The sequence below is a fragment of the Eremothecium gossypii genome, chromosome V (assembly GCF_000091025.4).
Source record: "Eremothecium gossypii ATCC 10895 chromosome V, complete sequence".
NCBI classification, from domain to species: Eukaryota; Fungi; Ascomycota; class Saccharomycetes; order Saccharomycetales; family Saccharomycetaceae; genus Eremothecium; species Eremothecium gossypii.
In genome coordinates, this window is record NC_005786.2 from 633661 (window position 1) to 648858 (window position 15198).

General features: G+C 48.4%; 9 protein-coding genes across 9 annotated transcripts, besides 4 other annotated features; 5 read left to right on the forward strand and 4 right to left on the reverse strand.

Moving 5' to 3' along the window:
• Positions 1-274: 274 nt before the first annotated feature.
• Positions 275-284: a centromere (Chromosome V centromere CDE I element).
• Positions 275-465: a centromere (Chromosome V centromere).
• Positions 285-447: a centromere (Chromosome V centromere CDE II element).
• Positions 448-465: a centromere (Chromosome V centromere CDE III element).
• A 384-nt stretch (positions 466-849) lies between these two features.
• On the reverse strand, positions 850-3066 carry AGOS_AER001C (alpha,alpha-trehalase; the record flags this gene model as incomplete). Its single annotated transcript, NM_210215.1, has 1 exon — positions 850-3066. One exon carries the CDS (start codon positions 3064-3066, stop codon positions 850-852), a length of 2217 nt encoding a protein of 738 aa, NP_984861.1.
• A 560-nt stretch (positions 3067-3626) lies between these two features.
• On the forward strand, positions 3627-4259 carry YRB1 (Ran GTPase-binding protein YRB1; the record flags this gene model as incomplete). The annotated part of the gene is made up of 1 exon (NM_210216.2): positions 3627-4259. One exon carries the CDS (start codon positions 3627-3629, stop codon positions 4257-4259), a length of 633 nt encoding a protein of 210 aa, NP_984862.2.
• A 103-nt stretch (positions 4260-4362) lies between these two features.
• On the reverse strand, positions 4363-5187 carry RER2 (ditrans,polycis-polyprenyl diphosphate synthase; the record flags this gene model as incomplete). Its single annotated transcript, NM_210217.1, has 1 exon — positions 4363-5187. One exon carries the CDS (start codon positions 5185-5187, stop codon positions 4363-4365), a length of 825 nt encoding a protein of 274 aa, NP_984863.1.
• A 250-nt stretch (positions 5188-5437) lies between these two features.
• On the forward strand, positions 5438-6865 carry COQ1 (trans-hexaprenyltranstransferase; the record flags this gene model as incomplete). The annotated part of the gene is made up of 1 exon (NM_210218.2): positions 5438-6865. One exon carries the CDS (start codon positions 5438-5440, stop codon positions 6863-6865), a length of 1428 nt encoding a protein of 475 aa, NP_984864.2.
• Positions 6866-7092: 227 nt separating this feature from the next.
• GPI18 (GPI-anchor transamidase GPI18) lies at positions 7093-8376 on the reverse strand (the record flags this gene model as incomplete). The annotated part of the gene is made up of 1 exon (NM_210219.1): positions 7093-8376. One exon carries the CDS (start codon positions 8374-8376, stop codon positions 7093-7095), a length of 1284 nt encoding a protein of 427 aa, NP_984865.1.
• Positions 8377-9288: 912 nt separating this feature from the next.
• RCR1 (Rcr1p) lies at positions 9289-9822 on the forward strand (the record flags this gene model as incomplete). The annotated part of the gene is made up of 1 exon (NM_210220.1): positions 9289-9822. The coding sequence occupies one exon, from the start codon at positions 9289-9291 to the stop codon at positions 9820-9822; it is 534 nt and encodes a 177-aa protein (NP_984866.1).
• A 380-nt stretch (positions 9823-10202) lies between these two features.
• UGA2 (succinate-semialdehyde dehydrogenase (NAD(P)(+))) lies at positions 10203-11690 on the forward strand (the record flags this gene model as incomplete). The annotated part of the gene is made up of 1 exon (NM_210221.1): positions 10203-11690. One exon carries the CDS (start codon positions 10203-10205, stop codon positions 11688-11690), a length of 1488 nt encoding a protein of 495 aa, NP_984867.1.
• Positions 11691-11924: 234 nt separating this feature from the next.
• RAD57 (putative DNA-dependent ATPase RAD57) lies at positions 11925-13457 on the forward strand (the record flags this gene model as incomplete). The annotated part of the gene is made up of 1 exon (NM_210222.1): positions 11925-13457. One exon carries the CDS (start codon positions 11925-11927, stop codon positions 13455-13457), a length of 1533 nt encoding a protein of 510 aa, NP_984868.1.
• A 296-nt stretch (positions 13458-13753) lies between these two features.
• On the reverse strand, positions 13754-15103 carry MAF1 (RNA polymerase III-inhibiting protein MAF1; the record flags this gene model as incomplete). The annotated part of the gene is made up of 2 exons (NM_210223.1): positions 13754-14941; positions 15098-15103. The coding sequence occupies 2 exons, from the start codon at positions 15101-15103 to the stop codon at positions 13754-13756; spliced, it is 1194 nt and encodes a 397-aa protein (NP_984869.1).
• Between the last annotated feature and the right edge of the window lie 95 nt (positions 15104-15198).

Sequence of the window (15198 nt, forward strand, 5' to 3'; positions counted from 1 at the left end):
TACAGAAATTGGCTTACAGAAAGCACTAGCGATTAGGCCATTTGCCATTGATTTAAACATGAACTAACGAACCTCCATGAATTACAATAACCACAAATTTAACCGGACAATTAATTTTATGTAGCAGGCTCTGCCATGGGAATAGCTTTACGTGAACAGGATATTTAACGTATATCCTTGTTATGATAAAGACTTTGATAGGTGCTTATACTTGCAAGTTCATATTTTACAGTTAAATATCTAAATTTAATATATTACGCAGTTCACGCAATGTAGCACGTGACATAAATATGAAATTTACTATGTGCTTGCTTTATTTAAAATAAGTTTATAAAGTTAGTAAAAATATCAGAGTATATATATTTAATTAAATAATATCCTAAAATATACTAATACAATTTATCAATTAAGCTTTATACACTTTATAAATAGTTATAATTATAGATGTGTATACGATTTCCGAAACATAAAAATATTTCACTGCTTTCGTGAAAAATAATTTTTTTATTATAAAACAATCCCTAATATAGTATTACCTCCAATTATGAGTCTATCGTAATATATGAAGTACTACCAAAATTTACCACTGATTTTTCAAAAAAAAAACACCATTTTTCAAAAATATTTTATTAACTGAATTTTTTATAATTAAATTTTTTATATCTATATAGAATATCTATTATACGCAAGAAAAACCAAAAAGTACCCTATAAGTAGGTACCGCTTGTCCACATTATAATAAAAAAAGTGAAGTACTCATCAATACTTTTATTTAGGATACCTGCAGTCTAATATCCCTTCACGTAAGTTACTTAGTGCACAATATTCACAGTGAGTTAGTAACCCGGTTCAGATCAAGGCATACCGAGCTTTCTCTTCTGGCTTCATATGCTTAAAGAAAATATCAGGGACGGTGCAGTTAGCTAAAGCTCTCTTAGCATAAGTATTCATAAATTTCAAACCTAAGATATAACTGGAATTGACCCAGCCAAATCCTTCAGTAGCAACACCTTTAAAGTCTGCACCTTGGTTACCATATTCGGCATCAACTCTATGAGGATCTGTGCCTCTGGTAACGTCGTATTTCTCTACTACGATACCATTGTAGTCGACAAATGCCTTGGTCATTAAAAATAACCACCTATAGGCCAACCTTCTTGCAACTCCTGTAAATCCGTAATTATCTAACCCGGTCCAAGCAAGCATTTGATGAGGGGCCCAACCATAAGGGTAATCCCATTGCCTGCTTGGTCTATTCATTGTTATCTCACCCCGAGACTCCTCAGTACAGGCAACCAGGCCTCCTAGCATTTCAAGCCTTGGCAATGCCTTCTCGACCATAGCGTTGGCTTGTTCCTGGGTTGCCAAGCCTGCCCACATGGCCCAAAATGTTGTTGCAGAATCGTAAGATGTTCTCTTTCCAATATGGACATTGTAGTCATAGAAAAAGCCTGTTTCCTCGTCCCACAAATATTTCGTGATTCTTTGCTTACGAATGTCTGCAAGTGCCTCCCAATGAGAAGAAGTGGTGGTTTCACCAGCATAATCAGTAATACTATCATCGAAGTACTTGGAAACCACATATGCAATATCTTTTTCGTACTTGTATAGTAACGAATTCAAATCAATCGTCGCTAAGTAAGCACAGACGTTCTCTAGACGGTAAGAGGTGTCATGTCCACTCTCACGTACAGCACGATCATGCAAAAAGAACTCATCTAGTTCGGGCTCGTGTACTTCGCCGGCATCGTACATGCACCTGAACTCCGGAATCGTTACATTGTGCTTTTCCGCAAATTTCCGGCAAATTGCGTCAAAGTGGTCAGGCTCGGTTTCTGGTGGGAAACCGATACCATCTGGATGATAACATGAAAGACCCGTGGTTTTGTCGTACCGCGGTTCTGCCATCCATACACTCTTGTATTCCTTAATGGCTGCGATGAATGCTCTTTTCAAGAAATCCACAGCGGTAGGATTTTGGTCACCACCGAACTTTTCGAAGACCTTCAAAGCCATGTCGGTTAGGAACGGGGGTTGTGACCGACAGAGGTAGTAGCTCCTATTGGCGTTCAATATTTTACCGTAATGCTCTATCTCAAAGATGAAATGCTCAACCATCCCACGTGCTATGTCCACTTTGTTACAGTCTAGAAGACCCAAAGCCATTAGGTATGAGTCCCAGCCGTAAAGTTCATTAAAACGACCGCCCGGAACAACGTAGGGAAAACCAACCAATGTACTCTCACCGGTAATTGGGTCCCTGTGACTCTCCATCGCCAAAGCAAGCAACCCCGGGCTTTCGTTCAATGATTGCACGTGCTCCGGCGTGATCACATCCGGCAAGTACTTTACCTCGAGGTTCAATGAGGGGTTCAACTGGGAGCACTCAATGAAATACTCGTACTGCTCGGGGCAGCCATGGGGCACGTAAATCCGCGGCACCTTCGCGCCAGGGGTGTCGACCTTAGTATCTGCCGCGATGGCGGCAATACTGTTGTAGTCAATTCTCCGGGTCAAGGAGTCCCAGAACTGATGCGTGATCAATCGCGTGAGACGATTAACCGGATCTTCGTTCAAGCGGGCCTCATCGAGAATCACTTGCTTCCGCCCAAAATTTTTTGCGATGGTCAACTCCTGCAACAAGTTGGAGAGCATGTACGTGCCTCTGATCTGCACGTGCCGGAACCCGTTGGAGTTGGCGGTGCCGACCCGCAATGTTTTCGGACCGCGGTCCTCAATCGTTATCTGGTAGTTGCCGTCTGTGTCCTCGCTCTCCAAGAGCTCCTCCAACGTCTTGTCAACGTCCTTGATGTAGAACTTGCGGTGTCCCGAGCTGGCCAACATAGAGTCGTCCTCAGAGCCTCGGCGCCTGATATTGTACTGCTTCCCCGCGCTCTTGAAGGTCGAAACGTTTTCGATGATGCTCATCGTCCGCGTCCGCGAGTACTTATTGGGCTGCTTCTGCCGCCGCGGGTCCGTCGCGGGGCCGTAGTATACATCAGGGCTCGAGAATGGGTCGTGCAGCTCGCTGATTGACCCACTCCGCTTGGGCATTCCTTGCAACATCCTGTTTTGTTCTGCCGTGCGCTAGTGGTCGCCTGGGTTTTTTGCGCTGCGCCCCCCTGCAGGGTGCAAACACCTAAAATAATGGCTCTTTATAAGTCTCGCTTTCGCACCGTTGGGGAGTGCAAAAAGTAACCTCCTTAAAAAGAAAGGCCCTGCAGAGATCCTGTGATCTCGCTACCGAACACCGCTATTCTCCCTCACCCCCCAGAAACTAGCATATGTTGTATCTACTCTGAAATCGTGGCTGAATTTCTTACAGGGCTTGTCTACATCGAAAAGAGAGGGGCTAGCGTCGCTACGCCGCGGGTGGCGAGCACTGCCCACTGTTTAGTTACGCTTTCATCCGTAGTCCATGAACGGTCTCTGCCAGGCCGCTAAACGTCCTATTACTTAAGGGAAGCGGCGCCCTCTTGGCGCTCCAGCTTTTAGGGATGCGCTTCTCTTTCGTACAATGGGACCTAAAATTTTGGCGATGGTGGCAAACACGCACAACGTCCAGCATATGAGCTTGTTTACTCCTGGCGTAGGTTCGCGGTCACAGTACAGATCAACGAGGAATCATGTCTCAAGAAGCCAAGCCTGCTACCCCCGCACCAACATCCGAGGAGGGCCCTAAGCCCCCTACCGCGTCTGTGTTCACAATGTTCGGTGGCAAGAAGGCGGACGACAAGAAAGCTGACGACAAGAAGACCGCAGAGGAGCAGACGGGCGCGAACAGCGACAGCAAGGCCGAGGACGCGGCCGCCGAGGAGGACGCGGTGGAGTCGCCCGAGGTGCACTTCGAGCCCGTGGTCACGCTAGAGAAGGTGGAGGTCAAGACCATGGAGGAGGACGAGGAGGTGTTGTTTAAGGTGCGCGCGAAGCTGTTCCGTTTCGACGGCGAGGCGAAGGAGTGGAAGGAGCGCGGCACGGGCGACGTGAAGTTCCTGCAGAACAAGAGCACGCAGAAGGTGCGCTTGCTGATGAGACGTGACAAGACGCTCAAGGTGTGTGCCAACCACTATATCTCCCCCGAGTATGTGCTGAAGCCAAACGTCGGCTCTGACCGCTCCTGGGTGTACTCGTGCACCGCAGACGTGGCGGAGGGCGAGCCTGAGGCGTTCACTTTTGCCATCCGCTTTGGAAACAAGGAGAACGCGGACAAGTTCAAGGAGGCCTTCGAGCGTGCACAGGCCGAGAACAAAAAACGCTGATCCCGGCAAGTTATGTAGGAGATAGGCGAGTATATTAAGTAATAATCAGTTGCATGTGAATTTTTAACGTGCTATGTACGATTGCAGGTGGCGGGGCATGCGGCTACTTGCTCTTTTTGCTGTCGGCGACGTCTTCGTCGCCGCCAGAGAATTCGTCAGACTTTTTGAACGCGTATCTCAGGAGTATCCACGCCATGGTGAGGGGGCCAAAGTCGGGCCACAGGCAACTCAGAAGCTCTATTACAACGCCCTTCTGGCAGACCTGCCACAGCAAGAAATCGCTGAGGCGGCTCACCCCACTGGTTCTGATCAACAAATCCAATGGCGGAAGGCCCCCGGTGTACATATGAGCGTCCAAATCTGCTTCTGTGATGGGAGCGCCGTCTGACTGCGCATCAGCTATCGTCCCTTTCATCGCATGCAAGATTTCCCCCCTTGCCGTGTAAGGAATACAGACATTGAGTACAGCTCTGGTATTTGCTTCGGTAGCTTTCTCTGCTCGTGCCATTTCTTCTTGCACATCTGCCGGCAACAGAGATCGGTCGCCGATAATGCGGACGTGGATGCCATATTGCTCTGCGAGCTCCCCATGCTGGGTGATTTGCATGACGCGCTCCTTGGCCAGCTCCATCAGCGAATCCACCTCGAATGCACTTCTGCGAAAGTTATCCACAGAAAAGGCGAATACTGTGGCGGTTGTGACACCCGACTCATAACACAGCTCAAGGACCTTGTTCATACTCATGAAGCCAGCACTATGTCCCTCACGGACTTCGATGTTGTGTTTCTTAGCGTATCTTCTGTTCCCATCCATTATGAATCCTACATGCTTAGGGACCCTGCCTGATGACCGGAGGACGCTCACGAAGACATCCTTCAACCGGCTGATTAACCAAGAGTTCTGAGTAAAGTCCCTAGAATCGTTCATTGACCAAAAGGTTTGATGCAATTCCCCCTTTACCTCCAAAAGAACAACTTGCGTTATGGTGCGACCTCTGCTTTCGTAGCTAATAGTCTCGAGTATTGATTGAAAAATATCAACCCGCTTAGGTAGATTGACCAGGAAAAATTTTGTAGTGGAAAGTAGAGCGCTTGCCGTAGATGCCCTTCAGGTGTTCGAGTCGTATGGCATTAGAGAGGCGAACGTTGTTTGCTAACAATCTATTGCTTCGCTGAAGATGATTAGATCAGGGTCAGTTAGATTACTCCGTGAGACGTCTGCTGCTGGTAGATGTTACACTTCGCGGAGGTCCAAATCTACTTTCGAAACAGCCATGGATGCTGTGACCAGGCTGGTAACACCAGCTAGCTGGCTTAATCGCAGCCCCACGTTTCTGGTTTCAGACGAAATGAAGACACTGTCGAAGAATATAGCACGCCTTATAGGATCAGGGCATCCGGTGCTGAATCGCGTGACGAGTTATTACTTTGACAGCGGTGGAAAGAAGGTGAGACCGATGCTGGTCTTGCTGTTATCACGGGCTCTATCAGAGATACCCTTGGACCAGAGGGACCGCATGCGCATAGATTACACCGATGTGCCAGAAGATCCAGTGTACTCACAAGTCCCCAAGTCAATTTTGTTTGAGCATCCAGTTAACAATATTTCTCCGCTGCACATCCTCCACGGGATCAAGCCACTGAACCCGCTGACTAAGGGCCCGGAGCCGCTTCCGCAGGAGTTTGATCGCGAGCGTGGGATTCTTCCAAAGCAGCGGCGCTTGGCTGAGATTGTAGAGATGATACATACAGCGTCCTTGCTTCACGATGATGTAATCGACCATTCTGGAACCAGACGCGGAAAGCCAAGCGGAAATGTTGCGTTCACGAACAAAATGGCGGTGCTTGCTGGTGATTTCCTCCTTGGTAGGGCTACGGTGTCTATCTCCCGTTTGCGGAACCCCGAGGTTGTCGAACTGGTCTCCAACTGTATTGCCAATCTTGTTGAAGGTGAGTTCATGCAACTAAAAAATACTGTTGTAGACGGAGACTTAGAGACAATTAACAATGGGACACAGCAGATCCCGCCGGCCTCCAAAACCATACCTCTACCTGTTCATGATTACCGAGTTAACACCACTCTCGCCTCTGGGATTTCTCATGAAGTTATGATTGAAACGGCCTTTGATTATTACCTGCATAAAACCTACCTGAAGACAGCGGCATTGATTTCAAAATCATGCCGCGCTGCTGCAGTACTCTCCGGTGCCAGAGACCCTATTTTAGACGAATGCTATCACTTTGGGAAAAACCTGGGTATCTGTTTCCAGCTGGTTGATGATATGCTCGATTTCACCACATCTGGTGAATTGGGCAAGCCTGTAGGGGCCGATTTTGAACTCGGGATCGCTACTGCTCCAGTTCTATTCGCGTGGAAGGAAGATCCATCCCTAGGGCCTATCATACAGCGCAACTTCTCACAACCTGGTGACGTCGCCAGGGCACTGGAAGCTGTACACCAACACGATGGCATCAAAAAGACCGCAGAAGTTGCTCGCGAGTATCGTGACAAAGCGCTTCATAATCTACGCGCAGCCCTTCCCGAGAGTGATTCGCGTGCAGCCCTTGAATTTTTGACCAACAGTATTTTAACGAGACGGAAGTGAAGAGTCGCGGACCGGCTTTTCGCGAGACATTTCATTTTAATCATGTGTTGTAGACTCATGAACGAAAACATGGTCTGCTGATGGTATCTATTCGATAATGGCAAATATGAAATCGTGTATATAATATGTATATCGTTTCTTGAAATAAACTTTAATAGTCTGATGGTCTATCAACTGTGCCTTGTAACGTTAATCTTGCTTCCTTACCAACTTCAGCATAATGTAGTTTAAGCTGGCGGCAGGAAGCATGCAAATAGTACAGTTTGTAGGGGGATCCACAATATTAGCCAGTTTACATATAGGTAGACCAGCCTATCGTCGCCCTTTGCCTCCCCGGTTGTCTTGATCATCCTGTCTGAGAGATACCATAAGTGAAGGGGTATAAACGAGGATATCCGATTAATGATTTGAACATGTGCAAAAAAGGTTATTATCAGCAATAAAGCCCTGGTGATATATACCAAGGGGCGAATACTCTCCAGTGGATACTGGTAAGAGAAGTAGACAGTGCTATACCACAGTATAACGAGGTTCGGAAGTGCGAATAGGAAATTTGGCACGTTGTTCCACGTCCAGTAATTAAGGAAACCATTCCGCCAATAATAGCCTTGAACAAACGAGTAGAACGATTTGTACGGTATGTGAATCCATGGTAGACTATGCTTACACCAACTCTCCCTTTCTGGACAGAACACAACGCTCGGTAAATAATAATGCATATATGCGAAAATACCCAGCATCATAGACCCCGCAATGCATGGAAACAACACTGCGCGAACCCAGTTTCTTTGCCTGACAAGCTTCAGCACATCATAGATATAGTAAACACCCAATAGTACGCAATTAGGGCGATTGGCAGCAGCCACCGAAAAACAGATGCCTGATAGCGTGTATGGAAGCCAATTATACCACGCCAAAGTGATGCCCCCATATACGTTGTGTTCCACTGCTAGCATACGCAGCAGCATGCCTAGAAATGAAAATGCAAACGAGAGCGGCTCTGAGTACGGAGCAAGCAGGAAACCCGCCGCGCTGGAGAGAATGAACAGAAGTGACGTCTTGTACGCCAATTCTCTGTTCTTGGGAAAGGTGCGCAGCGTGAGAGCATAAAGAAGCCAGACTGACACATAGTGCAGCACCAGATTGAGCAAGGTCGCCCGCACTAACAGGGTATCGATCGGCGCTGCCCAATTGCGCAGAGTCGCCCCGCCAGCAGTTTTCAGCGTTTGAGACCATACGAACGGCGAGAACATCCACTCGTGTTCGTACTCGGGCAGCGAAACGTACCCGTATGCATTGGTATGCGTCACAGCCTGCAGACCGTTCTTAACGAAGTAGACGGAATCCCACGAGAGAAGCTTATGGTACCATTTTTCTGGCTGGAGTGGTTGGTACTTCTCCAGAAACAACGGCGTGGATGTGTCAAACTGCCCGGGCGCAAAGTATACCAGCAGGTACTGTACCAGCTTGACAGTGAAGAATACAGTCGTCAGCCTTTTGAAGCACTCCATGCTGCGCCACACACTCCAACTGGTCCTGGTCGGCTCTCGTCCTTCAAGGTGCCCGCTAGAGCGAACTGGAAATTTGGCGTGGGAGGCTTTCCTTTGACATTAGAAGAAAAAGAACCTACAAACAAAGGCACTAATCCCGAGCCCAGGGCGGTGTAAAGATCATTCAGTTAGACGGTTGGCTGCTAAAATCTAGTAGGCGCAGCAAGTGGCGCGGACCCAGGAAATGCTGCTGCGGTCGTGGTGCACCTAGGCTGTGTCCTGCGATTGTGGCCGCCCCCTACCCCCACATCTCCCCAGAAGCCGAAACTTTGGAGCGCACGCAGTTAGCGATTGGCGCTGCACCTCGACTCCGCATGCTAGCCTGTGGCTTGTCGAAACACTGTACCTGCGGTAATCTGGGCAGAGAAAGACCGCTGCCACTGCTACACTGACTGCGGTCCCTCCACACACTACCAGCTTACAAATATGCTGGTTTGTGTGTGGCCTCAATAATGCCCGTATATACACAAAGCCTTTAGTGTCTATATCTGTGCCTTATGTAAGTGTCTGTGTGAGGACTAGTTTCGTTTGTCATACATCATAGCCTTCCCATGGCCGGAAGGATAATTGATGAACGTCAAAACGTAAACTATATATTGCTACAGTCACTCTTGATAGAAGTCAAAACAAGCAGAAGAGTAATAGGATACCTATGCCATCGATACCTACAATATCTCGAAGAGAGAGTAAGTGTTTGTGCTGGGAGTGCTGACGAGCGCAGGATGCTCGTCGGCAGCTCTCTCTCCTTCTCCCCCTGTCGCCACGCACGTATGGTTCTCTGAAGCAGGGCGCAGTCGTATCTCGGCTGAACTGCGTCGTCATATAAGGAAGAGGATCTCGGGATGACGACAGGTGGGGGTGGGGCGATTCTATATGAGCGAAATACTAACCGGTTTAGCTGTTGATTCCTATGATTCTGACCATCTCGCGAAGAAAATCCCCTGGGCCATCTTCACTGTATGGATCATCGCGCTGCTCCTATGTATATTCCTGGTAAACCTCCGGCGGAGGAGACGTGGACTACAGCCCATTATGGGTACTGCGTGGTTGGCGCCGCCCAGTTACGGGCAGTCCCAACGCCAATACAATATGCCACCGGTTGATCCTGCAGCGGTTCCTGTGCCCGAATACACCACGCACCCGAATGCAAATATTGATCTTGGCTACTATGATAACGAAGGAAAGTTCCACCCCGCAGATAGTTCGCTTCCGAAGCCACCACCTGCGGCGACGGCCAATACGGTGCCAAGTAGCTACACCAGCGCACCTGTAAGAGAGCAGTTTGATGCGGAATACGAGCGTCCAGCAGGCGCTCCTCCAGGAGCCCAGGTACGGCAAACTTCGTCCTCACGTGGGCATGCGATGCCCGGCGTGACTGATTCCGGTGCCCACTACTATGCACCATAGCAGCCTCACGCAGAGTCCATTTTTTGCAGGGTGACTCGTGTTGGATGGTCAGACAGGGACTCCGACCTCTGCGTTTGATGTAACTCGCACGTTGCCTGAATCCCCTACATACCCGATTCTCCCGATAACCAGCATGTTTTCAATTTCGTGGGCGCTTTCATGGCCGTGCCTTAAAGCGTGCCGTGATCATTAAGGGACAATCCCCTGCTATGTGACCGTCACAAACAGTTACTTAACGATGTGTGGTCACAGTCATGAGATATGCGTATATAAAAGAACACTCTAGGCCTTAATTCATATTCATGTTTCACTTTTAACTTCTGTACCTTGTACTGTCATTGCAAGTTAACATAGATCTCGATAGGCGTACCAAACACACTATGGGATTCCAAAGCTTCAAGCCAACTTTCCGCAATGAAGACCTTGTGCGCCGTGGCGCATACATCAACGGTGAATGGATTACCTCCGCGAAGGAGTCATTTAATGTCACCGACCCAGCTACAGACCAGGTGATCGCGGAATTGCCTGACTTTGACTCTGGTGAAGCAGAGGCAGCCCTCAAGGCTGCGCATGCGTCATTCCAGAGCTATAAGAAAACATCTCCCACCCAGCGCTCCGAGTGGCTTAGAAATCTCTATGACCTCATTATGGAGAATGCTGAGGACCTTGCAGCAATTGTCACCTGGGAAAACGGAAAAAGCTTACGTGAGGCGTTAGTCGAAATACGGTACGGGGCCACCTTCTTCAAATGGTTCTCTGAGGAGGCCTTGCGTTTGTATGGCACAACGATCCAGCCAAGTAACCCTGGCAACCGCGCGTTTACCATACGTCAGCCCGTGGGCGTTTGCGCACTTATCTGCCCATGGAACTTCCCTAATGCTATGATATCGCGGAAGGCCGCGCCTGCTCTTGCGGCGGGGTGCACCGTTATAATCAAACCGGACCCCCAGACTCCGCTTTCATCCTTAGCTCTCGCGCATCTTGCGGAGAAAGCCGGCTTCCCTCCTGGTGTAATTAACGTGGTGCCGACTTCCAAGTACACCAAGGATATCGGGGTCCTACTATGCGAATCCTCGTTAGTGCGTAAGGTATCCTTCACGGGTTCCACGGCGGTTGGGAAGATATTGATGCAGCAGGCTGCCTCCACCGTCAAGAAGGTCTCCTTCGAGTTGGGGGGCAACGCGCCAGTGATCATCATGGGGGACGCAGACATGGAAAAGACCGTCGAGGAGGTGCTGGCCACCAAATTCAGGGGCATGGGGCAGACATGCATCTGCGCGAATAGGCTCTATGTCCACAGGTCGATAATCGACGACTTCTCCTCGCGCCTCGTAAAGAAGGTGGAGGGCCTGAAACTAGGCAATGGCTTCCAGGAGGGCGTTACGCACGGATCCCTGATCAATAACGCCGCTATAGAGAAAGTCGAGAGGCACGCGAAGGACGCAATTGAGCGCGGAGCCAAGGTCTTGCTGCCAGGTGGTCGTGCGCCAGAGTTGGGTCCGCACTTCTACTCCCCTACAGTGCTTTCTGATGTCAAGCCTGATAGCGTCCTGACCCGCGAGGAGACATTCGGTCCTTTGTGTGCCATGATTCCTTTTGACACGGTCGAGGAAGTCGTTGGGTACGCCAACGACACGCAGTATGGTCTTGCGTCCTACGTCTTCAGCGAGAACATCAAGACAGTCTACAGTATTGCAGAGGCGTTGGACTTCGGTATGGTCGCTTGTAACACGGGCCTATTCTCTGACTCTATGGTTCCATTCGGGGGCATTAAGGAGTCGGGCTTTGGTATCGAGGGTTCATTACACGGAATCAACGATTACACTGTCCTCAAAACTGTTACAATTGGCAACGTTCCTACCTTGTAAAATCCTTTACCCAAGGTCCCCACAAGTAAATAAAGTTATGCAGCAGCATTTGGATAACCACATGGCTGCTTTCCGTATTTATGTCTGCCATGTATATGCGTCTGGAACACTTTTCTATGAACGGCTATGACAAGTGCACTTTCGCGTCTTATGCGCATCTTCTACTCGCCAACACAGTAATATCACGGGGGAAATCACGCTATAAGAAGCCATCTGGAGGCATAGCTGGTATTTATGGATCTTTATGAGCAGCTGCCCAGCAGTCAGTTGGTTTTTGACGCGCAGTTCCAGTTCTTGCTGGAATGCTCGCAGCAGCAAGGCGTGTCCGTGCTGGACTTTCTCACGCTCTCGCCACAGCAACTAGTGAAGATGCTCAATAGGTCCGTCAGTGAAATATCGAAGTTCCAGGAACTGTTACGAGAGGAGTTCCGCGCGGAAGTCTTCCAGGCAAACCCCATTCTTCCGGCATCTGCTCTAAAGAAAGTACAGTGTTTTACCACAGGTGACGTGGGAATCGATGCTCTTTTAAATGGTGGTATTTACACGCATGGCATTACGGAGGTGTTTGGAGAAAGCTCCTCTGGCAAGTCGCAGTTCCTGATGCAACTATCCCTGGCGGTGCAGCTGCCTCTCGAACTCGATGGCTCTGCAGGTCAGTGTGTATTCATAACAACTGAATCGGATCTCCCGACCAAGCGCATAGAAAGCATGATCAAGTCCCGTGAGATCTTTTCTGCGGGCAGGGTCTCGCAGAGTAACATATTCACCGCTACCTGCAATGATTGGACGTCTCAGAACCACATTCTGAGTGTACAACTGCCAATCTTGCTTGAACGAAATCCAAACATCCGGCTAGTTATAATAGACTCTATATCGCATCATTTGCGGGTCGAATTGGCAGCGAAGACATTCCAGCAGTCTCTGGATAACCGCTCACTGATAGACCAGATGGCGCAGAATCTGCTTCACCTTTCCCAGAAGCATGCGGTGGCAGTGGTGGTCGCCAATCAGGTGGGAGATAAGCCCATACCAGACCTGCCTTTGAAACAGACCATAATGGACTACGATTACCAGCTCGGGTTCATGATCGGCTGGAAAGATTCAAGCATCTACTATAGGCATTTAAGAAGTGCCGGAGTATTCGATGAAGAGGTGCTAACGGATGATGATGACTACCAGAAGGTTGTTTCCACCCATGAAAGAATGATTCTACGGAAAAGTCAACAGCAGCAACAGGAACGACAACAGCAACAGCAACAGCAACAACAACAGAAGGCCCAGGAATACCAGGAACCCAGTGATGAATCTTTACAAACTCAGCTAAAATTAGGTGAGTCATCATCGTCCCCAGGCGCTACCGTGTATGCCTCGAAAAGTTTTCCAGATGCCAATACCCAACTATCGACAATTTCGCCCCAGCCCAGCTTAAAGAAGGCTAATCACATTAATAGCAGCCTAGGTTATACTGTGAATACTACACCCAGCCCTGTGATACGGAAAAAGAAGCGTGTCGACACGAAAACTCCGAACCTCGGTCTAACGTGGGCTAATCATCTCTCGACGAGAATAAAACTCTCAAAAACTCACATAGCATCGCAACTGATAGAAGAGCAAGATCTGGATTACGATTCCATTGTCGATTCTACAAGTTTATGGCAAGTGAAAAGATCACTAAAGGTAGTATTCTCTACGCATGCTGATCAGGGACTAATAGAGTACTTCATTCGCAATGAGGGCTTAGTAACTAAAAAGGAGAAAAGCGGTTAATACAGACAAGTAACTGACCCGCAACCGGAATTTTATTTAAATTATAATACATAAGAACAATATCGTAATTAATTGCTAGTAACCTGTCACCAGCATTTGTGACAGACCATGTACCTAATACAGGCTGTCTAACTGCACAGTAGATCCAGACTACATAAAAATACGACAGTTGTCCTGCGGATGGATTATAGCCATATAATTTTAACACTGTACAACCAAAAGGGGAGATAGTACAAAGGATGTAACGTAACATTAGAGCACAGCGCTCGCAACGCTGCAATATTAATTACAATTCCCTAATCAGCATCATTCATATCTTCATCTTCATCTTCAACCGCACCATCTCCGCTTGAAGTGTAGGTTAAATCATATTCACCTTCAAAATCATTAGTTTCATGCTCTATCGTCAATCTTCTACGTTTTTCGCGCAATTCGGGTTTTGAGTTGGAATCATAATATTCATCAAGCGCCACAGAGCCGCCAGTAGATGGCGGATTCTTCACCCTAAATGCGCTTAAGTAGAAATACGCGACTCTTTTTCTCTTTTTGTTGAACATAAACCACATCAAAGACCACAGGTGGCCTGGTTCATCATCCAAAAATGACTCCTGGGGGTTATATTGGTAAAATACGCAATCGGCTAAGTCCATGTGGGCATTGATCGTCTCCCAAATCCATTCCTGGGGCTGTTTCCCTAGCGCAATGATAGAGTTCTCAAATTTTGACACCAACTGCTTTCTAGAGCTCTTTACAAAATCTGTAGGCTTAAGAGAAGCAAAGTCATGGTCAGGGTATGAGGCATTGAGGATGCCTATCAAGTACGCAAACGTCCTCCTACTGGCGGTTTCACTAATTGGGCCAAATGGGCCTATGTTGATTGTCTCTCTGTTGAAACTGGAACGCCTCAGTATTGGCGACTTGGTCCCGTTGGCAGCGCTCCCTATACTGCTGGTCCTTCTTTTTTGCTGTTCTGCAGAACCGGCATTATTCTCAAAGCTACCAGCGCTAGTCGATCTCCTCAACACCCCCCGCGCCGACGTCTCGTTGCTGGGGCTCTTGCAGCCGGGCACCTCCAATGGGTGGGATACAAGTTCTTTGAGTTGCTGGTCATTCAGCTTCTGCGACTTGAACAGCGGCGATGTGTCCGCCCTTGGGCTCTCGCTCACAGACATCCGGCGCTTCTGCTCCCAAAATGAGTTTGCATTACGCGTGGGCGAGTCTTCTGCCGGCTCCGCGCAGTCACTGCCAGCCTGTTTCGGGTCGCGCCTTTTGTTCTCCAGTTCTATCTGCTGCTGGATTGCCGCATTGTAGGACTCGTTTTCCTGCAGCAACGACTCGAGGTGGCGGTCTATCGTCTTGTACAGCTTCTTATCAGACGCCACGGGCTTAGTGGTGAAGATGTCGCACCCCCCACTTATCTTCGATTCGGACGTCTCGAAATTCAGGGTTTGGTTCACCAACTCCAAATCAAGCTCGTCGATAAACTACCGGTGTTAATCTGACCATTCTGACTGCAAGTTCAAAAGAAAAGGCGATCATTGGTGTGTAACGCCAAAATTATCACCATCAATCAGGCCTTTCTAGAACTGTCCTCGCTCCAGGAGCGGGCGCCACTCTATTTCTGGCATCTCTGTACATACCTTCATTTATTAATCCGGTACGGCGTCGCGTTAATGTAATTCGTCTTCAGCTAACTAAACCTAATTATAGCTTACATACATCGTGTCATGATATTAGGTTA